General features: G+C 41.7%; 1 protein-coding gene across 1 annotated transcript in view; it reads right to left on the bottom strand.

The window, feature by feature from the left end:
- Window positions 1–2233: 2233 nt before the first annotated feature.
- Window positions 2234–24779, bottom strand: part of LOC121857278 (probable inactive protein kinase DDB_G0270444) — a 40694-nt gene continuing 18148 nt past the window's right edge. The window contains exons 2-4 of the mRNA XM_042353268.1: window positions 18953–19345; window positions 2569–2789; window positions 2234–2485 (exon numbers count right to left, since the gene is read on the bottom strand). Of these exons, the coding sequence (XP_042209202.1) occupies window positions 2234–2485; window positions 2569–2789; window positions 18953–19345 (866 nt within the window). The remainder of the gene's footprint in view (window positions 2486–2568; window positions 2790–18952; window positions 19346–24779) is intronic.

Here is a 24779-nt window from a genome sequence, read left to right as displayed (position 1 = left end):
TTAATTTCATAATAAAAAAAAATAGTAAAATATATCGTCAATGATACGAGATTTTTATCGGCGACAACAAACCGAAAACGATAGATTTAGTGATGATTACTATGCGTGTCTGGTAAATTATTATAGTACTTTAAAAGTCCACGAGAAAGTAGTGGTTTTGAAGCGTAATGCAAAAGTAAGTCATTGATTACCTGAAATGTCTTCTTGAGTTGTGTTTACATTAGTTTGTGTGTTATGGTAAGTGAGAGGAATCCCTGAGGTGTGAGAGATGGGAGATTTCATTTTTTTTTTACTTCTTTCCATCATCTGTCTTCGTACCTTTCCATTATCCATTGCTTTCTCTTCCTATTCTTCTTCCCCTTTCCATCCCTTTCTTTCCCATTCTTCTTCCCCTTCCCGTCCCTATCATCCATCCCTTTCCCTTCCCATTCTTCTTCCCCTTCCCTTCCCATCATCTAACCCTTTCCCTTTCCTTCTTACATTCTTCTTCCCGTCCCTATCATCCATCCCTTTCCCTTCCCATTCTTCTTCCCCTTCCCCTTCCCATCATCCACCCTTCCTCTTGTCATTCTATAGAGTACAGGGATCACATAGAGATTGGTCCCTCACATATTTCACCTGCTGATTAAACACCCTGACGTTACCTGGGGGATTAATTAAGTTAGGTTAGGTTAGGTTAGATTAGGTTAGGTTAGATTAGGTTAAGTTATGTATTTTTAGGTTATATTAGGTTAGGTTAGGTTATGTATTGATAGGTTAAATTAGGTCAGGTGTAAATATACATCTCACCTGTGTTATGTTTGGTTACCATGCCAACACAGGTAAAGTTATTATCGGATGTGTTGTTCCCATGGGATAACATTATTGTTGTCTTGATGAGGATAACACAAGTCTCTCACGCTGTCTCTCACTTCCCAGTACCCAGTGTCACCTGTCTCTCTCACCTTGTCTCTCACTTCCTACGCACTATCTATTGCCTACCTGTTTCTACCGAGAGAGAGAGACAGAGAGAGAGAGAGAGAGAGAGAGAGAGAGAGAGGGGGGGTACCTGCTTGAAGAAGTAGTGAAGGTGTCCCACGAGAGGTCGACCCTTGTAATCATTATGTCCGTGATTAGTACGAGGAGTGACACGTGTCCTTGCTAATTGTGTTGACAAGGTGGACACGGCCTGTAGAGAGGAGGGGGAGGGGGGGGGTGGCAGTCGAGTGTAGTATCTGTCACACTGTTTACTTGTTTACTGATGAAGGGCTGACAGCAACAGATCAACAACAGATACCAACAACAGTCAGCAACAGAAAACAACAGACAGTAACAGAAACCAACAAATGAGACTAACAGCAACAAACAAACAACAGAGACCAACAGACAAACAACAGAAACAAACAACAGACAGACAGCAACAGACCCCCTCCATGATGTGAATAACAGAGATGCATTATTCAGGTGTACATTATCACACGCCTCCTATACCTGGTTATGAACTTTACCTGTTGGTTTTGTTTCATTAGTTCTCTTTACTCATTCTCTTACTGTATATTTCTATGTATACTTTATTTATACATATGTGTATATTGGTACATATATGTATGGATAGATATATAGATTATTGGAGGCAGACATACATACATACATACATACATACATACATACATACATACATACAGACAGACACATACATACATACATACAGACAGACAGACAGACACATACATACATACATACATACATACATACATACATACAGACAGACAGACAGACACATACATACATACATACATACATACATACATACATACATACATACATACAGACATACAGACAGACAGACACATACATACATACATACATACATACAGACAGACAGACACATACATACGTACATACATACATACAGACAGACACATACATACATACATAAGGATGAGGTGTGTTGTGAAGGGTAACGACACGAGTGGTCAGATTACCTTCTTACTACACCACACTAGACCGTTCAGTAAGCACTCTTGGTCGTATTAACTTATTATCGTGTTTTATGATATACAATTTTCTTTGCGTTATAACCTTTAATTATCCGGGTAATAAAGTGAGTTAAGTTAGATTTTATTTATGTTCCTAAAAGTTTTTCTCAGTGTTAATGGTTGAAGTCTTACTCACGGTATGATTTTATTTATATTTTTACTTGTTGATTTGGTGGTGGTGGTGGTGGTGGTGGTGGTGGTGGCGGTGGTGATATTCAACTCGTAGATGTTTTCTTGACCTGTTCCTTGAGCTGTTCCTTGACCTGTTCTTTGACTTGTTCCTTGAGCTGTTCCTTGAGCTGTTCCTTGACCTGTTCCTTTACTTGTTCCTGGAGCTGTTCCTTGACTTGTTCCTTGAGCTGTTCCTTGACATGTTTCTTGAGCTGTTCCTTGACCTGTTCCTTGACTTGTTCCTTGAGCTGTTCCTTGAGCTGTTCCTTGACCTGTTCCTTGACTTGTTCCTTGAGCTGTTCCTGAGCTGTTCCTTGACCTGTTCCTTTACTTATTCCTTGAGCTGTTCCTTGACATGTTTCTTGAGCTGTTCCTTGACCTGTTCTTTGACTTGTTCCTGGAGCTGTTCCTTGACTTGTTCCTTGACTTGTTCCTTGACATGTTTCTTGAGCTGTTCCTTGAGCTGTTCCTTGACTTGTTCCTTAAGCTGTTCCTTGAGCTGTTCCTTGACCTCACTAAGCTTACTTCTAATGAATAATTTCCTCCTACACAATAGAGCTGTGACGTCATTTCGATAGACCCGACCATCGGTTTGTTGTGCTGGAGGATCACCTTAAGTTGAGTAGCACCTCGTAGTGGTGTGGTGGGTGTTGTCCTTAGCCGTAGATCTCACTACTACTACTACTACTACTACTACTACTAATAATAATAATAATAATAATAATAATAATAATAATAATAATAATAATAATAATAATAATAATAATAATAATAATAATAATAATAATAATAACAACAACAACTATCAACACAACACAACACTATACATCACACAAGGGTAACACAACACAACACTATACATCAGACAAGGGTAACACAACACAACACTATACATCACACAAGGGTAATACAACACAACACAACACTATAGCACTGCTACAAGCGTAACACAACAACACTATACATCACATTAAGGTAAATACAACAATACTATACATCACAAGGGAAACACAACACAACACTATACATCACACAAGGGGTAACACAACACAACACTATACATCACACAAGGGTAACACAACACTATACATCACACAAGGGTAACACAACACAACACTATACATCACACAAGGGTAATACAACACAACACTATACATCACACAAGGTTAATACAACATTCCTTAATTAAGTATACAACAGTAATACTCTCTATGTATCATCCACTTACAGATATTACACAGATAACGATCATATGAATATTAAAAACAGACGCATAGAGAAAAATAAACAGACCAACAGACAAACAACAGAAACAAACAACAGACAGACAGCAACAGACCCCCTCCATGATGTGAATAACAGAGATGCATTATTCAGGTGTACATTATCACACGCCCCCCCTATACCTGGTTATGAACTTTACCTGTTGGTTTTGTTTCATTAGTTCTCTTTACTCATTCTCTAACTGTATATTTCTGTGTTCTTTATATAGAGGTAAATACATATACATATCTATCTATCTATCTATCTATCTATCTATCTATCTATGTATACAACTCTACTCTGACGTCATACACATACACCACAGCCGTCAGTGTATTATGAAGTGTACTGAAGTTGTATTATCTCAAAAGACAAGTGTGTATATATATGTGTGTGTGTGTGTGTGTGTGTGTGTGTGTGTGTAGGTGTGTGTGTGTGTGTGTGTGTGTCCTAAGCAGCACTATTCATCAGAACATTTAATACATACACACACACACTGCACAGGGATTATTATTCCTCCTCCATCATTTGGCAGATCTCAACCAACTTGGCATACATGACTCAATTCTCCCCCACCCCCCCAAGGAGCAGCCCACTCCCCTTCCTTCCCTGTGCTCTACCTCCCTGTGTTCCTAGAAATCAGTTCCAACTAACCGGGATCCCCTTATATAAGTCTCTCTCATATAGATGGATTATAGGTACGTGTCCTATAATTACTGAGGATGGAAGTGTTTGCTCTGATTCATGTCTGTAATTACGTAACGTCAAGTCAGGTGTTGATGGTATGATGATAAATCTCAGGTAAATTATACAAGAACGTGTTGTTATTTTCTTGGTGGGTGATGCTTGACTTGATTCATATATCCTTATGGCATTTTGATTCGGTTAAATCACATACATACACACGCACACACACGTATATATATATACACACACACACTCACACACACACACACACACACACACACACACACACACACTACAGGCAATAATTAGACTGAAGCAAAAAATAACTTACTAGGTTTCAAGACTACTTATTCCCAGTGGTCGTAATGACTCTTAAGTCCCTTAAATACTCATTGTACTCAAGGGGTTAAAGTCATTGTACTCAAGGGGTTAAAGTCATTGTACTCAAGGGGTTAAAGTCATTGTACTCAAGGTGTTAAGTCATCGTACTGGAGGGGTTAAGTCATCGTACTCAAGGGGTTAAGTCATTATCAAGGGGGTTAAGTCATCGTACTCAGGGGGTTAAGTCATTATCAAGGGGTTAAGTCATCATATCAAGGGGTTAAGTCATCATTCTCAAAGGGTTACGTCATCATTATTAAGGGATTAAATCATCATTATTAAAGGGTGAATCATTATCAAGGGGTTAAGGCATCATTCTGAAGGATTTAAGTCATCATTATCAAGGGGTTAAGTCACAGGTATAGTACTGCAGGTAGAGGCCTCCTTACCTGTCTGAAAAGGTAATTAGTAAACCTTCGAAAATCCGGAACCTTGTTTGAGAGGTTATGAATATTGTAAGTTAATTCCTGGATCACTTGAAGATTAGCCCCCAAGATCACCCGAAGATTAGCCCCAAAGATCACCCGAAGATTAGCCCCCAAGATCACCCGAAGATTAGCCCCCAAGATCACCCGAAGATTAGCCCCCAGATCACCCGAAGATTAGCCCCAAAATCACCCGAAGATTAGCCCCCCTAGATCACCTGAAGATTAGCCCCCCCCCCCCAGTATCACCTGAAGGGGGATGGGGTGAGGGGGAGGGGAGAGAGGTCGGTGATCGGAGTACAAATTTGTCTTACATATTTCAGTAATCCAACTGTAGACGGTGACTAGGACAGCTTAATCCCCCCACACCAGTTATTGCCGAGTTAAACAAACAAATAAAAGTAATGCGATCTGTAAACACCACAACCGCAGGCAACACCTTTTGTTATTGTTTGTTGTTCATGTTTGGTGTTTTTGTGTTGTTGGTGTACACATTCTTTTGTATTTTGTTCTATACTGTATTATTATTATTATTATTATTATTAGTATTAGTATTAGTATTAGTATTAGTATTATTATTATTAGTATTAGTATTAGTATTATTTCTCGTAAAAGTAATTTATTTAAAGGTATAAAATTTTATCACACACACACACACACACACACACACACACACACACACACACACACACACACAAGAAAATATTGCAGCAGCTTCCATCATTATTTACATCTCAATAATAAATATAAGAATAATGATGGAGGAACTGGGATAATTTCTTGTTGTTGTCTCCTGTTGGTTATTTATAAGTCAGGTGTACGTGTGCTTATGTATGTATGTATGTATGTATGTATGTATGTATGTATGTATGTATGTATGCCTTCGGGGGTGAGAACAAGTATAGGTAGTGATGACCGTCACTTTTGTCCACGTTACAGCTGTGATGACTCATGTTATTTATCTTATGAGTCTTCCACGTCGTCTGTCTGTCTGTTTGTCTGTCTAATTGTATATCGGTCTGTCTGTCTGTCTGTTTGTCTGTCTAATTGTATATCGGTCTGTCTGTCTGTCTGTTTGTCTGAATATCTCTCCAACTAAATATGTGTGTGTGTGTGTGTGTGTGTGTCTGACAGGTGTACCAGACACAGGAGGAAATACCTGAAATATTCGTTACTTTCTCTTTCACTGTTTGGTAACTTATACTGACGTCACATTCTCTAATTCTATATATAGTTAGTTATTATATGTACTTAATGTGGAGTTATAGAGTGCGGTGGCCGAGTAGATACAACACTCACCTACCGCCCTAAGGCTCACTGGTTCCATCCCGGAGCACCTACTATATACTCTTGGTATATGGAGCTCACATGTTCATTATATATCATTATATATATTTATTATATTATACTGATTATAGGGTTTAAATGTCCTCACTTCTTACACTGTTCTTTCATATAGACTGAAATAATAATAATGATAATAATAATAATGACAATGATGAAGAATTTTAATAACAACAACACATGGTAGTCATAACCTTACATGTAATGACGTCATATATAACCGCAATGACGTTATAATTTTACATGTAGTGACGTCATATATAACCGCAATGACGTCATAATTTTACATGTAGTGACGTCATAACCAGGATGACGTCACGCTTCCTCAGGTTACGTCTCACATATGACTTTAAAACGGTAGTGACCTCACATATAGCCAGAATGACGTCACGCTTCCTCAGGTTACGTCTCACATATGACTTTAAAACGGTAGTGACCTCACATATAGCCAGAATGACGTCACGCTTCCTCAGATGCACATGTGACTTTAAAACATGTATGATACGTACTGTATATGTAGCCAGGTATATATATAGTCATTTATGAATTAATAATCACATAAATGACTAAAAATGCAACTTCATTCCCTAGATAATTGTTATCATAAAGGTTATATTATATAATCTTATTTGAATTATATGTCTATAATCCTCAATATATGACTTAACATGACTTAAAACTGCCATCTTATTTGATCTACATGACTACACATATTGGCTACTGTGTCATCTAAAGTGTAATTCAATATAGCGTGTAATATGTCCTGACCAATATGTCGAGGTTTACCTATACACTACCACATTGGATGCTATATTATATTTTTGTTTATTACTATATTATTTCAGAGTAATAATTTTAATTTTAATGTGAAGTAGACTAAGTGTATTCCAATATGGCAGAATATGTAAAGAAATATGATTCAATATGTCACTTAGTATGATAATAATGAGGTTTAATATAGTCAGAAATATTATAAAATATTCTAAGTAATATTGTCTTCTCTCAGAGGTGGAATAAGTCTTCAATTCCTTACTTATACCTCCTACCGTGTCAATATCACGACCTGTATTTAATTAATATCAATATCTTCCGGGTTAGGTTAGGTTAGATTTGGTTAGGTTAGGTTGTTGTTTTTCTCTCTGTGATTCGTTTGATTAGCAACATGGCAGAGGTGATGGAGTACCCCCCCTCCCCCCCTTCCTACCTCCCCCTCTCTCTCTCTCCCCCCCTTCCTACCTCCCCCCTCTCTCTCTCCATCCCCTTCCTACCTCCACCACTCCTCACTCCTAGTATAGAGAGGTAGAAGAAATATATAGAAGAGAGATTATGATAGAGAGAGAGGGGGAGAAAAGGAAGAGGCGAAAGAGTAGTAAGAGGAAGAGAGAGAGAGGAAATAGGAAAGGAAAGAGGAAGGTTGAAAGCGGGATAGAGAAGGGGGAGAGAATTTTATAAACAAATTAATAAAGTAGCGAAGGAAGGAGAAGGGGAGAGAGAGACGGAGGGAGGATAAAAACAGAGAGGGAAGGAAAGAGAGAGAGAGAGAGAGAGAAACGGAGGGAGGGTATAAAGAGGAGGGGAAGAAAGAAAATTAGAGCTGGAGGAGAGATGAAGGCCTGGTTATGACGGACAGAGAGAGGAGACAGACAGACAGAGATAGACAGACATATAGACAGAGGGGGTGGAGGTATTGAAAGGAGAGAGAAAGCGATGAAAGTGGAGGTAGTGAAAGGAGAAAGAAGGAGAACTAGAGTAAATAGAAAGACACACAGAGAGAGAGAGAGAGAGAGAGAGAGAGAGAGAGAGAGAGAGAGAGAAAGAAAAGAAAACAAGAAACAGAGTTATTCATAAACTAAACACGATCGATACATATATATTTCTAACACATATTTCACCCATATGACAGACAGACACAAAAACATATACACGCAGTTAACATATTCCTCTTATTAACGCTGCGTGGTATAACACTAGGAAATTATATGAAGTATAATTGAAAGATTTTTTTATTATAATATGGGGAATAATTATTTAGTATTATTATTGTTGTTGTTGTTGTTGTTGTTGTTGTTGTTGTTGGTGGTGGTGTTATTTTTTTATTATTATTGTCATTATTGTTATTATTATCATTCATTTTTCTTGACTTTATTACTCACTTCCATTATTCTTAATTCTTACCTCTTTCTTTTCAATATATTTTTCTTAGTGTCTTTATAACTCACAATTTGCTCACAAGAGTTGAACGCTAAGAATTGATGACCTTACTTACACTCCACCTTGCCACACCACACCACACTGTACCGTTAGTGAAGGGGGAGGGGGAGGGGGAAAGGGGGAAGGAGGGGGGGAAAGGGGGAAGGTGGTGATGAAGGATGGGGAAGCAGGGGTGAGGTGAGGGAAGGGGGAGAGGGTGATGAGGGGAGGGAGGAGAATGGAGGGAGGGAGGATGGGGGATTGGGGAAGGGAGGAGGGGGGGGTGGACAGGGGTGATGGAGAAGTGAGGGTGGGAGGGAGGAAGGAAGGAAGAGTTTACTGGAGGAGGGATGGAGGGAGGGAGGGGTGTGATAGGGGAAGTGATGGAGGATGGACGAAAGGAAGGAAAGTGTGATGAAGGAGGGGATGGGGGAAGGGAATGAGGGGGGTGGGGGGGGAGGATGTGTGACGAGGAGTTGGTCGGGGGGAGGAGGAGGAGGGAAGGAGAGGGGAGAGAGGGATAAAATAGAGAGGACGAGAGTGGGGAGGGGTAGAATAAAAGGAGAGGGAAGTGTGTGAGGAAAGTGGGGGTGATAGATAGTGGGAAAGGGGGAGAAGAGGAGGGGGTGTAAGAGGGGAAGAGAGAGAGAAAAAAGGTGAATGGAACAGAGAGAGAGAGAGAGAGAGAGAGAGAGAGTAATGGGAGAAGAAGAGAGAGCAGGAGAGGGAAAGGGGAGAGGTAGGGAGATGAAGGAGAGGGCAGGAGAGAGAGAGAGAGAGAGAGAGAGAGAGAGAGAGAGAGAGAGAGAGAGAGAGAGGTGTAAGGGAGAGTTGGGAGAGGAGACCCCAGTTCAGTGGCCAGTAAGAGCAGGGTGAAAGCAGGGTGAGAGCGGAGGGAGGGGCGGGGGGGGAAAGGATGTGGAGAGCGGAGGGAGAGCACGGTGAGGGGGGGGGGGGGGAGGATGAGAGTGGGATTAGAGGTCGGGGGAGCAGAGGTAAGGACGGTGAGAGGAAGGGGGAGAGGAGGAGGAAAGTGAGAGAGGGGGGAGGACAAGGAGGGTAAAGGAAAACAGGATAATACCAGAATGAGAGCGGGGGAGAGAGAGAGAGAGAGAGAGAGAGAGAGGAGGTAAAATGTAGCAGAGGAGAGGAAAGGACAGAAGAGTGAAAGTTGGGAGAGAGAGGAGAGAGAGACACAAGAGAGAGTATATGAGGGGAGGGAGATGGTAGATGGTAACAGGGAAAGCAGAGTAAGATTAGAGGGGAGAGTAAAGTGATAGAGAGCAGAGGAGAGAGAGGAGAGGGCGGGGGAAGGCTCTAGGAATGGCGCAGATGAAATGAGTTTGGTGCCTTGACAAGGTTATCGTGCCTGATGTTAAAGTGAGGAGAGAGAGCAGGAGAGAAAGAGAGAGAGAAAGTAAGAAAGAGACAGACAGACTACCGGAGAATTAGAAAGAGAGAGAGACACACACACACACACACACACAACAACACAGATAAATAAAGTAAAAAAATAAGAGAGGAAGAAAAGGAGGGAGAAAGAGGAAGGAAATGATAGGAAACAAGGAGGGAAAGGATGAGGATGGGATAAGAGGAGAAGGCGGAGAGAGAGAGAGAGAGAGAGAGAGAGAGAGAGAGAGAGTAAAATATACTTAAGGCGAATGAAAAATACATGACAAAATCAACACAGGAATTAACTATGAAATAAGCAAACAAAACATTTGTCAAAGAAAGAAAGAGAGAGAGAGAGGAAGGGAGAGAGAATATAAGTAAAGGAGGAATGGAGAAGACGAATTGGAGAGAGAGAGAGAGAGACGGGGGAGAGAGAGGGATAAGATAATGAAGAAAGGGAGAGAAGATGGAATTAGATGATGATGGTAAATAAGGAGATAAAGAAAGATGATGATGATGATGATGACAGAGAGAGAGAGAGAGAGAGAGAGAGAGAGAGAGAGAGAGAGAGAGAGAGAGAGAGAGACCGAAAGAGAGACAGAAAGCAAGAGAGAGAGAGAGAGGGAGGAAGAGAGAGAAACAGACAGACAGAGAGAAGAAGGAGGGAGAGAGAGAGATGATGATAACAGGGATATAAAGAAGGTGATGAGGAGAGGAGGGACGCAGGATAAGAGATGGTGGCTCAGGGACAATTGAGGGACGTGGGAGGGGTGAGGGGAGGGGGAAATGAGGAAGAGAGGGAGTGGGGGGGGAAGAGGTAGGAGGGAGGGGTGAGAGGGAGAGAGTGGGGAGGGAGGAGGGGGAATGAGGAAGAGAGGGAGTGGGGGGGAAGAGGTAGAGGAGGTGGAAAGGAGAGACGGGGGGGAAAATGAGGAAGATAGGGAGTGGGGAAGAGGTAGGAGGGAGGGGTGAAAGGAGAGACGGGGGGGGAGGGAGGTGAAAGGAGGAGACGGGGGGAGGGAGGGGGAATGAGGAAGAGAGGGAGTGGGGGAAGAGGTAGGAGGGAGGGGAGAGGGAGAGAGGGGGGAAGAGGGTGAGGGGGAAAGAAAGAGGAAAGATAAAAATAGATGAGGAAAGGGAAGAAAGATAATGGGGGAAATGTGAATGAGAGGAAGAGAGAGATGGAAGGAAAGGAGAGGCGAAAGGTGAAGGAAGGCAAGAAGGAGGAAGAATAAGGAGGAAAAGAGAGTAAAATAGGTGGGAGATGGTCAGAGAAGCATGATGATAAAGAGGGGAGGAGCCAGAATAGAGAGGACAAGGGAGGGAGGGAGGGGAGGAGAGTGGAGAGGGGAGGAAAGTAGGGGGAGAGGAGAGAGGAGGAGTGAATGGGAAGGAGAGAGAGAGAGAGAGAGGTGTGTGTGTGTGTGTGTGTGTGTGTGTGTGTGTGTGTGTGTGTGTGTGTGTGTGTGGAGGACTTAGAGACCTGAGTAGGAAGGAGAGAGAGAGAGAGAGTATGAGAGACCTTGAGAGAGAGACAGACAGAGAGAGAGAGAGACAGACAGAGAGAGAGAAGAGGGAAGAGGGAACCATACAACACACAACAAACTAAAACACCTACAAACATAAACAAACACCACAATAAACACAAAACAAAAAATAAAACACCCGACACAAAGTGATAAATAATACTAGAATGAAACTCCCACGAGAAAAAAAAAATAGTAAAAATATAAGATAAAAACAGGAGGGTACGAAAGACGGGAATAATGGGGAAAATTTGATAAAAATGGTGAGAAGAAAATAAGGTGAGGGAAGGGAGGAGAGAGAGAGAGAGAGAGAGAGAGAGAGGAAGGGCGTAATAAATAAGGATGAGTGAGGACAGGAGCAGGAAGAAATAGTATTAAAGAGGGAGATATACGCAGGTGATAAACTTGACCAGGAAGCAGAGAGGGGATAAAGGCAGGGTGCAGGAAAGGGAGAGGAAAAATTGTTAAGAGGGAGAGGAGGAGAGGAAGAGAAGAACAGGAGAAAGGGAGGAAAGGGGGGGAGAGGGAGAGTAAGGTGAGAAGAAGAAGAAGAAGAAGAAGAAGAAGAAGAAGAAGAAGAAGAAGAAGAAGAAGAAGAAGGAGAAGAAGGAGAAGAAGAAGGAGGAGGAAAAATAATACAAAATAATAAATATCCATCTCAAGAAGTCAAAGAAAACGAGAAAATGCGAAGAAGAATTGATAATAAGAAAAGAAAAGAAGAATAAGAAGAAAGGCAGATAAAATAGGAAGGACAAGGAGAAAGAAGAATAAGAAGTAGACAAAAGAAAGCCAAAAGAAGAAATAGAAAGGAAGTAGAAATTGGAATGAATGAGGAAATGGCAGGCCGGAGGAGAAGCAGGATAATCAACAAAAGGAAGTGAAGGGGAGGGAAACGGAGGAGAAGGAGGAGAGAGAGGAAGAAGGGAGAGTGAGGTAGAGGAAGAGTTGGGATGTTGGGGTGAGGGAGGGGAAGAGAGAGAGAGAGAGAGAGAGAGAGAGAGAGGAGAGAGAGGATGGTGGGTAGAGGGAGATGGGAGAGGGGGAGAGTAGGTCAGAAAACTTTCCTTCCTGGTGATGATAAAAGAGAGAGGTGAGAGGGGACAGGGAGAGTGGGAACGGAGAGGGGGCAGACGTGATGGTAGGTGAGGAGAGAGAGAGAGAGGGAGGTTGAGGGGGGAGAGTAGGTCAGAAAACCTCACTGCTGCTGATGATGGGAGAGGGAAGGGGGAAGGGGGAGGGTGTGGAGGAGTAGATAAGAGATGGTAAGGGGAGAAAGTAAGGAAGAAAGTAGAGGGAGAGAGAGAGAGAGAGAGAGAGAGAGAGAAGGAAATAATACTAAAAAATAATAAACAGTAGAAAATAAGAGGGAAAGAAAATGAAAGGAGAAAATAATAAACGAAAAGGAACAGAACGCAAATTAGATTACCAAACAGAGAAACACGGTAAATAGGAAGAGGACGAATAACGGAGAAGGAAGAAGAGAAAAACATGAAAGGAATAAAATGTGGGTGAGGCTGAACACGAATAAATAGAGGAAGAGGAATGTTGATGAGGAAAGGTGGTATGATCAATATTATGTGGTGGTGGTGGTGGTGGTTGTGATAGTGCAGGTAGTGGTGGAGCAGGTAGTGGTGGTACAGCAGTAGTGGTGTTGATGCAGGTAGAAGTAGGCAGTGGTGGTGGCAGCAGGTGCTGATAGTGGTAAGGCAGTGGTGGTGTATGGCGGTTGGTTGTGGTGGTAGCAGATAGTGGTGGTAGTGGCAGTAGTGGCGGTAGCAAGCAAATGGTGTTGTGGTGGTAATGCAGTTAGTAGTAGTGGTGGTAATGCAGTGGTGGTGGTGGCAGGCAGGTGGTGCAGGTAGTGGTGGTGGTGCAGGCAGTGGTAGTAAGGTGGTGGTAGTGCAGGCAATGGTGGTTGTGGTGGTGGTAATGCAGTTAGTAGCAGTGGTGGTAATGCGGGTAGTGGTGGTGGTGGTGCAGGTAGTGGTGGTAGTGCAGGTAGTGGTGGTGGTAGTGTAGGTAGTGGTGGTGGTAGTGCAGGTAATGGTGGTTGTGGTGGTGGTAATGCAGGTAGTGGTGGTGGTAGTGCAGATAGTGATGGTAGCGCAAATGGTGGTGGTGGTAGTGCAGGTAATGGTGGTTGTGGTGGTGGTAGTGTAGGTAGTGGTGGTAGTGCAGGTAGTGGTGGTGGAGAGAGAGAAGACCGAGGTTGACCACCCACTGACCAGCAACGTGAGCTCTGCGGAAAATGGGGATGACAATTGAAACGCAGTCGACGTGATGGTGGTGCTGCTGGTGATGGTGATAGTGATGGTGATAATGATGATGATACTGCTGGTGATGGTGACAGTTATTTATGGTGGTGATGCGATTTACTGCTGATGATTATGGCGATGGAGTTACTGCTGATGGTGACGGTGATGGTGACAGAGTTACTACTGATGGTGGTGACGATAAAGACCAACAGTACAGTAGTCGTTGTTCACGCCATCTATTGGCGGTGAGGGAAACTATTCTCAATTAGGAGTGGGATGACTTCTCGTGAACTTTACTGTATTATAAATGACGTTATTGATCATAAAATTGTCTCAAGTCGTAGTTTCGATTCTGGATCATGCAGTTACTTGTCTTGGCTCCACAAACACACACACACGGAGTCACATACTTATAAACTAAGTGTCACTGCGTCCAGAAACACTTAATATACGTTATATCTGTGTTTTTTATTAAGTGTATGCTGTTAACTGTAGTGTGAAAGTGTGTTAATACAAACTCTGTAGACGTATATACTGGGATTTACATTGTGTTAAGATACATAAGGAAATAAAAGGAAATATTTCTTCACAACAGAGGCAGATGTAAGGAACAGTCTGCCATTACAAGATGTGGTGTCGAGAGCAGTTACCTCTAGTTTGGATGGCCATTAAGTGAATAAGGTAAATAGTCCAACCGTCTAGTGTTTGAACCGGACATTTTTTTTTACCGGTATACCTGTAGTGTCCCGGTATATGTCTGTCAGGCCAGGTAATATTAATTAATTGTTAACCGGTGGTGTCTAGTGATCCGAAGGTTGTTATTATTATCATCTGTTGTGATGTTTTAATGTTTATTGTTTGTTATACACCTCTCCCACCTACCCCCTATCCCCTCCCTTCCCCATTCCGTCTTCAAGAGCCGCGCGAAGTGTGGACCTATGTACATAATCTCACTATTGGTGGTCATTACTGTGAGTTATTATTGATCTCTCGAAAAATACTAAATGGTGATGGTGACTATGTGGTGATACGGTGATAGTGATGATGTGATGGTGACGATGTGGTGATGGGGTTATTGTTGCTGATGGTGTTGTTGCAGCTGCTCGTCACATGTTAACTAAATTGCTGCTGCTGTTGTGGTTGTTGTTGTGGCTGTTGTAGATGTTATGAATGCTGCTGTTGTGGTTGATGTACTGGTACAGTTTTTTTTATTGTTGGTGCAGCTGTTGCAGTCGTTGTTGTTATTGTTATTTAATGCTGCTGCTGCTGTTATTAGTGTTGTTTATATATTAGTACAAGTGGTTATTATTATTATTATTATTGTTATTATTATTATTATTATTATTATTATTATTATTATTATTATTATTATTATTGTTGTTGTTGTTGTTGTTGTTGTTGTTGTTGTTGTTGTTGTTGTTGTCTCTTCATTGAGCTTCTGCCTGTTATTATTTCCCCTCCTGGTGGTGATGGTACAACTACTGGAGCTGTTATTAATGTTGTTGTTCTTGATGCTGCTGTTGTTGTTTTGTTTTTGTTCGTTTTTGCAGCTTTAATTATGTTTGTTATTATTATTAAAGTTTTTTTTATTCTTGTTACTGCTAAGGTATGTAGCTTTTGTTGTTATTTGTTTTTTGTTCATATTGCTGTAGTTGTTGTTATTTCTGTTGCTATAGCTGTTGTTGTTATTGTTTCAGCTGTTGTTGCTGTTGTTTCATATAGTGTTGTTGATGCTGTTTCATCTGTTGTTGTTGTTGACGGTATAATGGCTGTTCCTGTTATTGTTGACATTGAAGTTGATGCTCCTGTTGTTGTTGTTGTTCCTGTTGTTCCTGTTGTTGTTGTTGTTGTTGTTCCTGTTGTTGTTGTTGTTGTTCCTGTTGTTGTTCCTGTTGTTGTTGTTGTTGTTAATACTTAAGTTACTGGTCTTATTATTTCACCTGTTGTTACTGTTTTGGTACTTCTGTTGGTATTGCTGCTGTTACTGTTGTGGTGATACTTCTGTTGGTATTGCTGTTACTGTTGTGGTGCTTCTGTTGATAATGTTGCTGCGGTTAGAAATGCTGTTTAAGTTTTGTTGCTGCTGTTTTAGCTGTTGCTGTAATGAATGGTGGTGCTTCTTTTGACTGTAATGGGTGCTGCTTAAGTTGCTACTAATGCTTTTGGCTGTTGCTGTTATAATTGGCGGTGCTGCTGATATTGTTGCTGTTATTGTTGTTATTATTGGCGGTGCTGTTACTGTTATAATTGGAGGTGTTGTTGCTGTTAAAATTGGCGGTGTTATTGCTGTTATAATTGGCGGTGCTGTTGCTGTTATAATTGGAGGTGTTATTGCTGTTATAATTGGCGGTGCTGTTGCTGTTATAATTGGCGGTGCTGTTGCTGTTATAATTGGCGGTGTTGTTGCTGTTATAATTGGCGGTGCTGTTAGTTATAATTGGCGGTGCTTTATTGCTGTTATATTGGCGGTGCTGTTGCTGTTATAACTGGCGGTAAGGCGGTGCTGTTGCTGTTAATTGGCGGTGTTTTTGCTGTTATAATTGGCGGTGTTGTTGCTGTTATAATGGCGTGTTATTGCTGTTATAATTGGCGGTGTTATTGCTGTTATAATTGGGGTGTATTACTGTTTAATTGGAGGTACTGTTGTTGTTATTATTGGCGGTGCTGTTGCTGTTATTGGCGGTGCTGTTGCTGTTATTATATTGGCGGTGCTGTTGCTGTTATTGGCGGTGCTGTTGGCTGTTATAATTGGGGTGTTATTGCTGTTATAATTGGCGGTACTGTTGCTGTTATAAACGGCGGTGCTGTTGCTGTTATAATTGACGGTGTTATTGCTGTTATAAACGGCGGTGCTGTTGCTGTTATAATTGGCGGTGCTGTTGCTGTTATTATTGGCGGTGTTGTTGCTGTTATAATTATCGGCGCTGTTGCTGTTATAATTGGCGGTGTTATTGCTGTTATAATTGGCGATGCTGTTGCTATTATAATTGGCGGTGTTATTGCTGTTATAAACGGCGGCGCTGTTGCTGTTATTATTGGCGGTGCTGTTGCTGTTATAATTGGGGGTGTTATTGCTGTTATAATTGGCGGTACTGTTGCTGTTATAAACGGCGGTGCTGTTGCTGTTATAATTGGCGGTGTTATTGCTGTTATAAACGGCGGTGCTGTTGCTGTTATAATTGGCGGTGCTGTTGCTGTTATTATTGGCGGTGTTGTTGCTGTTATAATTATCGGCGCTGTGCTGTTATAATTGGCGGTGTGCTGTTATAATTGGCGATGCTGTTGCTATTATAATTGGCGGTGCTGTTGCTGTTATAATTATCGGCGCTGTTGCTGTTATAATTGGCGATGCTGTTGCTATTATAATTGGCGGTGTTGTTGCTGTTATAATTATCGGCGCTGTTGCTGTTATAATTGGCGGTGCTGTTGCTGTTATAATTGGAGGTGCTGTTGCTGTTATAAACGGCGGTGCTGTTGCTGTTATAATGGCGGTGTTATTGCTGTTATAATTGGCGGTGCTGTTGCTGTTATAATTGGCGGCGCTGTTGCTGTTATAATTGGCGGTGCTGTTGCTGTTAGAATTGGCGGTGTTGTTGCTGTTATAATTGGCGATGCTGTTGCTGTTATAATTGGCGGTGTTATTGCTGTTGTAATTGGCGGTGTTGTTGCTGTTATAATTGGCGGTGTTGTTGCTGTTATAATTGGCGGTGCTGTTGCTGTTATAATTGGCGGTGCTGTTGCTGTTATAATTGGCGGTGCTGTTACTGTTATAATTGGCGGTGCTGTTGCTGTTATAATTGACGATGTTGTTGCTGTTATAATTGGCGGTGTTATTGCTGTTGTAATTGGCGGTGTTATTGCTGTTATAATTGGAGGTGCTGTTGTTGTTATTGGCGGTGCTGTTGCTGTTATTATTGGCGGTGCTGTTGTTGTTATTGGCGGTGCTGCTGTTATAATTGGCGGTGTTGTTACTGTTATAATTGGAGGTGCTGTTGTTGTTATTGGCGGTGCTGTTGCTGTTATTATTGGCGGTGCTGTTGCTGTTATTAGCGTGCTGTTGCTGTTATTATTGGCGGTGCTGTTGCTCTTATAATTGGCGGTGCTGTTGCTGTTATTATTGGCCGCCTATTGCTTTATGCGGCGTTGTTGCTGTTATTATTGGCGGCCCTGTTGCCGTTATTATTGGCTGTACTGTTGCTGTTATTATTGGCCTGCGCTATTGCTGTTATTATTGGCGGCGCTGTTGCTGTTATTATTTGATTGTTGCTGTTATATTGGCCTGCGCTATTGCTGTTATTATTGGCGGCGCTGTTGCTGTTATTATTGCTGTACTGTTGCTGTTATTATTGGCCTGGCTATTGCTGTTATTATTGGCGGCGCTGTTGCTGTTATATTGTATGTTGCTGTTATTGGCGGTGCTGTTGCTGTTATTATTGGCCTGCGCTATTGCTGTTATTATTGGCGGCGCTGTTGTTGTTATTATTGGCTGTTCAGGTGTAATAATAACAGTAATTGTACCCTGATCGCCGCTACACCTGCCGGGTAAAGTGCTCTCTCTTCATTTTATCTTCTCATCTTAAACTGCTCTTTCCTTCGTTTCTTCTTCGTTTTACGTCCTTTCTTCCACTTCTTTCTACTTTTTTAATCTAATCTTATTCTTTATCTCCTTATTCATTCATAATTTTTCATATTTTTCTGTCATTCCATTCGTATCTCTTCTCATTTCTTCATCATCCTCATGCCCCCTATTTCTTCCTTGTTTCCTTCTCTCTTTTCTTATTTCTTCACCATCTTCCTTATCATCATTTTCTTCTTGTTTTATCAGTGTCTTTCTCTACTATTCTTCTTTTGGTCTTAATTATTTTCCTGTCTTGTCCACTCTTCTGCTGTTAATTACTGACGCTGTTTCTTCCACTGCTGTTATTGTGGATTTTGCTGTTTCTAAGCTTTATTATTTATTGCTGTTGTTAACGTTAGAATTTATTAGTTTTTTAAATTGTTGTTGTTATTTATTTTGTTAATGTCCATGTTGATTTCGTTGTTGTTGTTGTTAATTTTTTTGGTTGATGTTAATTTTGTTACTTTTGTTGTTGTTCTTGTTAGTTAGTATTGTTGTTGTTGTTGTTGTTCATGACGGTGACTGAGGATATTATTTGGTTCTTGTCATTGCTGATGCATTTGTTGGTTACTGTTGATGTTAAGCTGTTCTTGTTCCTGTCTATTTATGCTGTTTTTGCTGCTGCTGGCTGTACTGTTGTTCCTTGTGTTGTTATTACTGTTGTTGTTTGTGTTGTTATTACTGTTCTTTATGGTGCTGCTGTTGCTGACGGTGCTGGCTGTGCTGCTGTTGCTGACGGTGCTGGCTGTGCTGCTGTTGCTGACGGTGCTGGCTGTGCTGCTGTTGCTGACGGTGCTGGCTGTGCTGCTGTTGCTGACGGTGCTGGCTGTGCTGCTGTTGCTGACGGTGCTGGCTGTGCTGCTGTTGCTGACGGTGCTGGCTGTGCTGCTGTTGCTGACGGTGCTGGCTGTGCTGCTGCTGACGGTGCTGGCTGTGCTGCTGTTGCTGACGGTGCTGGCTGTGCTGACGGTGCTGGCTGTGCGTTGCTGACTGTGCTGGCTGTGCTGCTGTTGCTGACGGGCTGGCTGTGCTGGCTGTTGCTGACGGTGCTGGCTGTGCTGCTGTTGCTGATTTGCTGTGCGCGTTGCCACAACCTCAGCTTCTTTGTTGTTTGAACGGTGACTGGTAGGAAGGCTGTCCCCCTTACCCCCTCCTTCACGGTCTGTCTACTCATGCCTCTCTCTTATTCTCTTCATTTCCCGGTTGTCATCATCGAGGTGCTACAGCCCTGAGTTATTGCCTCGTGTATGGTACTTAAGTCACTCACTAATTTTCCTTCCGTTTGTACCCTGGTCGTCCCTTGGTCGTACTCATTGACGTACTCATGGTCGTTCCTTGGTCGTACTCATGGTCGTACCCCTCTACTCATCCTCTGGTCGTACCCTACTTGTCCCCCATTCGTATCCCGCTTGCACCCTGGTCGTACCCCCTACTTCTGCCCTGGTCGTACCCCTACTCGTGCCCTGGTCGTACCCCCTACTCGTGCCCTGGTCGCTCCCACTGCCCTGTCGTACCCCCACTGTGCCCTGGTCGTACCCCCTACTTGTTCCCTGGTCGTAGCCTGGTCGTAGCCCTACTCGTCCCTTAAGTAGTACCCTATCGTCCCCAGGTCGTACCTACTCTATCCCTTGTCGTACCCCTACTCCATCCCTTGTCGTACCCCTATTCTTCCCCTGGTCGTACCCCTATTCGTCCCCAGGTCGTACCCCTACTCTATCCCTTGTCGTGCCCTATTCGTCCCCTGGTCGTACCCTCTATTCGTCCCTTGGTCGTACCCCTGGCCTTACCCTGGTCGTTCTCTGGTCGTTCGCTGGCGCTATGGCTGCCGGCCTCGTTTGGGAGCTGTGCATTCGCTCGAGGTCTAAATCTTCTTATTATCTTCGCCCTGCTCCCTTATTACCTTCTCCTCTTTCTTTCTTTCCCTTTTCCCTTCCCTTGCTTTTCTCTCTCCATCACTGACTCTGTATTCACTGACTGTCACTCTCTCCCGTCTTTTGTTTGATTGTTTGAAACTCTCTCTCTCTCTCTCTCTCTCTCTCTCTCTCGGGTGTTCTGTCAGCTACTGGGTCGCTCATTCCGCCTCGTCATTGTCGACCGTCCACTGCAGGGCGTTGGTAATGTGCCCTTCTCCCCCTCTCTCTCTTCTGTCACCCTCTCTCTCTCCCCCCCATCAAGTTGTGTGTCGCGGGCTGGGAGAAAGCGAGAGAGAGCTATATAGAAAGAGAGAGTAAAGGAGAAAGGAAAGAAGAACCTTGGTTAAGAAAGGTGGAGAGAAAGGAAGAAAATGAAAAAGAGAGAGAAACGAGACAGATGGGCTAGAGTCTAGACTAAAAGACAGACAGACTGACAGACAGATAGACAGACAGACAGGCGAACAGACAATGATAAAAGGATTGAAAATGGATTGAAATAGATGGATAAAGAGAGAAAGGGAGAGTGTGTGTGTGTGTGTGTGTTTGTTTGTGTGTGTGTCGTTTGTGTGTGTGTGTGTGTGTGTGTTTGTTTGTGTGTGTGTCGTTTGTGTGTGTGTGTGTGTGTGTGTGTGTTTGGAGGGTCACGTACATCTTAGTAACGGGGTTAGGTTCAGTAAAAAAGTGAGTGACATTCTACAATTTGATTTCTAGAATGATCATGAAATTATCACACACACACACACACACACACACACACACACGTACGTTCTTTCTCATGGTTCGTTCATGTTAGAAATCGTGTACACGCATTCTATGACTGTATATGTATGATGTATGTATGTATGATGTATGCAAAGTATGTATATATGTATTTACTCTATGTATGTATTATTAAATTTAAATTGTTAATATTAAAACTGTTCTTAAAATCATGTTTACCGACTTTGTATACACTTAGTTATCGACGTCAATATTTTTTTTTACACATTAATTCATATTTTACACATTTACCATTTGTTTACACTTACACTTATTACTTTGTTTATTCTTTTACTTCTTGTTTATGTCTATCTTACTGAAGGTTTGTTTCTGCGTCTGCCCAGTGTTTCTCTGGTCATCTCTCGTCGACAGCCCTCTCTCCCCCCATACCACCCCTCCTGATTGGTCGATTGGGTGAGAATAACTTGCCCTGATTGGTCGAATGGGTGGGAATAACTCAGCTCTGATTGGGTGGCAATAACTTGTCCTGATTGATCGATTGGGTTGGATAACTTAAGTTCTGATTGGTTGAATGGTGGGGGTAATTTAAGTTCTGATTGGTCGATTGGGTGGGAATAACTAAGTTCTGATTCATTGAATGGTAGAAGTAACTCAGTTCTTATTAGTCTAATGGGTGGGAGTAACTTAGTCCTGATTGGTCGAATGGGTGGGAGTAACTTAGTCCTCATTGGTTGAATGGTGGGAAATAAATTAGTCCTGATTGGTTGAATGATGCGACTAATTTGTTCTTGATTGGTGGAAGCTGTAGAGTCAACTTGCATGTGAATGGTGGAAATATTGTAAGAGAACGACTCCTGATTGGTAGTGTCTGGTAGTAATTTCCGCCCGACGGGTATAAACACTGAGATTAACTCGTGCCTGATTGGTGTAGGAAAAAGACGAGCGTAACCTGGCGCCTGATTGGTGGAAACGCGGGGAGTAATTTGTGCCTGATTGGTGGAAACGCTATGGTAACTTGCTTCTCACTGGTGGAAAAAGATCAAGCGTATCTTGTGTCTGATTAGTGGAGCACGATGAGTAACTTGTTCCTGATTGGTGGAAAAGATGGGCGTAGGTTTAATCTGACTGGTTCAATGATGAGGCTAACTTGCGTGTGATTGGTGGAAACACTGTGATGGATTGGTGACGTATATCCGCCGTGACTGCAGGTCGTTTGGAATGATTGCAGGTCGTCTGGAATGATTGCAGGTCGTTTGGAATGATTACAGGTCGTCTGGAATGATTGCATGTCGTCTGGAATGATTACAGGTCGTCTGGAATGATTACAGGTCGTCTGGAATGATTGCAGGTCGTCTGGAATGATTGCATGTCGTCTGGAATTATTACAGGTCGTTTGGAATGATCGCAGGTCGTCTGGAATTATTACAGGTCGTCTGGAATGATCGCGGAATCGTCATGAATTGTACGGTCATCTGGGTGAATCGCAGGTCGTCTGGAATTATACCGGTCATCCTGGGGAGACGATTTTCTCTGGAGATGTGTGCCAGGTCGTCTGGAATGATTGCAGGTCGTCTGGAATTATTACTGGTCGTCTGGAATGATCGCAGGTCGTCTGGAATTATTACTGGTCGTCTGGAATGATCGCAGGTCGTCTGGAATGATTGCAGGTCGTCTGGAATGATTGCAGGTCATCTGTCTTAAGTTATTCACAGGTCTATCATCCCTCGTATAATTAACTATTTAACGCCACACTGATGATTTTAATCTATCGTGTGTGTGTGTGTGTGTGTCTGTCTGTCTGTCTGTCTGTCTGTGTGGCAACCCCTCTCGCCTCCTCCAGTGTTGGCGAGAGTCTGGCGAACGAAAATCAGGCGTAATCTTCGTGAACGTATCGTCAAGGGAGGGATATGAACACCAGGCACTGTTGAACGCCCGCACTGGCACTGGCTTTAATTGTTCATGGGTTATAGCCTACCCTGGGTCTATAATTCCCTATATTACTTGTGTCTTAATAGAATCTCCCAAGTACTATAATTAGTACTCAAGGGATTTAATTATCGTACTCAAGGGGTTAAATTATCGTACTCAAGGGATTAAATCATTGTACTCGGGTTAAATTATCGTACTCAGGGGTTAAATTATCGCACTCTGGGGGTTAAATTATCGTACTCAAGGGGTTAAATCATCGTCCTCAAGAGATTTAAATCGTCATACTCAGAGGATATTAAACCAAGGTTAACGTGTGTTTCCTGTCTCGCGTGTGAGTGAGTGCGTGTGTGAGTGTGTGCGTTTGTGTGTGTGTGTGTGAGTGTGTATGTCACGTACATCTTAGAAACGGGGTTAGATTAAGTAAGAAGTGAGTGACGAACCACATTTTGATTTCTTTAATAATCATGAAGTTGTTACACACACACACACACACACACACACACACACACACACACACACACACACACACACGTTCTTCAGCAGGGGCCGGTCGTGTGAGCATTTCCCCTGCTGCCGTTCGAAGATTTGATCAGAGGTTGGAGAAATAATGATAATAATGATGGTGATGATGATGATGATAATGATGGTAATGATGATGATAATGATGGTAATGGTGATAATGATGGTGATGATGGTGATGATAATGATGGTAATGATGATGATAATGATGGTAATGATGATAATGGTGATGATAATGATGGTAATGATGGTAATGATGATGATAATGATGGTAATGATGATGATAATGATGGTGATAATGATATGAATGATGAAATAAATGGTGATAATAATTACATGTTAATGATAATGGTGACTGATAATGATTATAGTAATGCTGATAATAATGAATTTTTATTACTATTATAATTACTATTGTTATTATTTTATATTATTATTAAATTATTATTATTGTTAGACTTTTTAATGGCATAATCATATGAATATTTTATTAAGTTAAAAACACTAATTCAGATATTTACTCTAATAACGAGTATAATGAAATGTTTTTAATTACATAGTCAGTTAAGATATTTAATTTCATTTCTAATAATTAATTAAGTCTGTATTTATCATTAATGACCAATGAGGTGAGAGATGTTGTATATATGTCAAGTGTAACTATTGTACAGGGCTATTAAGCGTAGTTTGGTGTACAGCCATTACTAACCACGTAATCAGACAGTATTGTTTAATTTCAATCTCTATTATATATTTCTTTCTAATTGTACAAATATTTATCTCAATTAAAATATATTTTTTATTTCAATTAAAAACAAATATTTGAGTTAATTTATTGTTATAATATTTAATTTTACCCACAGACAAATTGGGTATTTTATTTCAAGTTTAAATTAATTGATTAATTCAATTACGAATATATGTTTCCTTTTTCATTTACAAATAATAATAATGACATTTAATTTCAGTAAAGAATAATATTTAATATAAATTATTAATAAGTATTTTATTCTCACTTAACTCGTATAATTTATTTCAAATACTGTATTATAAATTTTAACTCATCTACAAATATATATTCTTTTCATATCTAAACAATCATAATAACAATAAGGTATATGTTTCAACCACAGCCAATCAGGTAAAACAATATTTACAAACAGACAGACAGACACAGACAGACACAGACAGATACAGACAGACACAAAGTAGTTGGGTGAGTGGGTAACACGTACTGTAGGCAAAGAATAGTCGTGGCTCCTGTAGTGATTATTAACTCAGGTAGGTGACTCAGGTGTAATGGCCTACGACACCTGTGGTAATCTTGAACACTTACATGCATCAATTAGTGGAAAAACATGGAGGAAAATGTAAGATACGCGTGTGGGAGGGTGGGGGTGGGGTGTGGGTGTGTGTGTGTGGGTGGGG

Source organism: Homarus americanus, unplaced genomic scaffold (assembly GCF_018991925.1).
Source record: "Homarus americanus isolate GMGI-L3 unplaced genomic scaffold, GMGI_Hamer_2.0 scaffold20465, whole genome shotgun sequence".
NCBI classification, from domain to species: domain Eukaryota; kingdom Metazoa; phylum Arthropoda; class Malacostraca; order Decapoda; family Nephropidae; genus Homarus; species Homarus americanus.
This window is presented reverse-complemented; position numbering and strand designations above follow the sequence as displayed.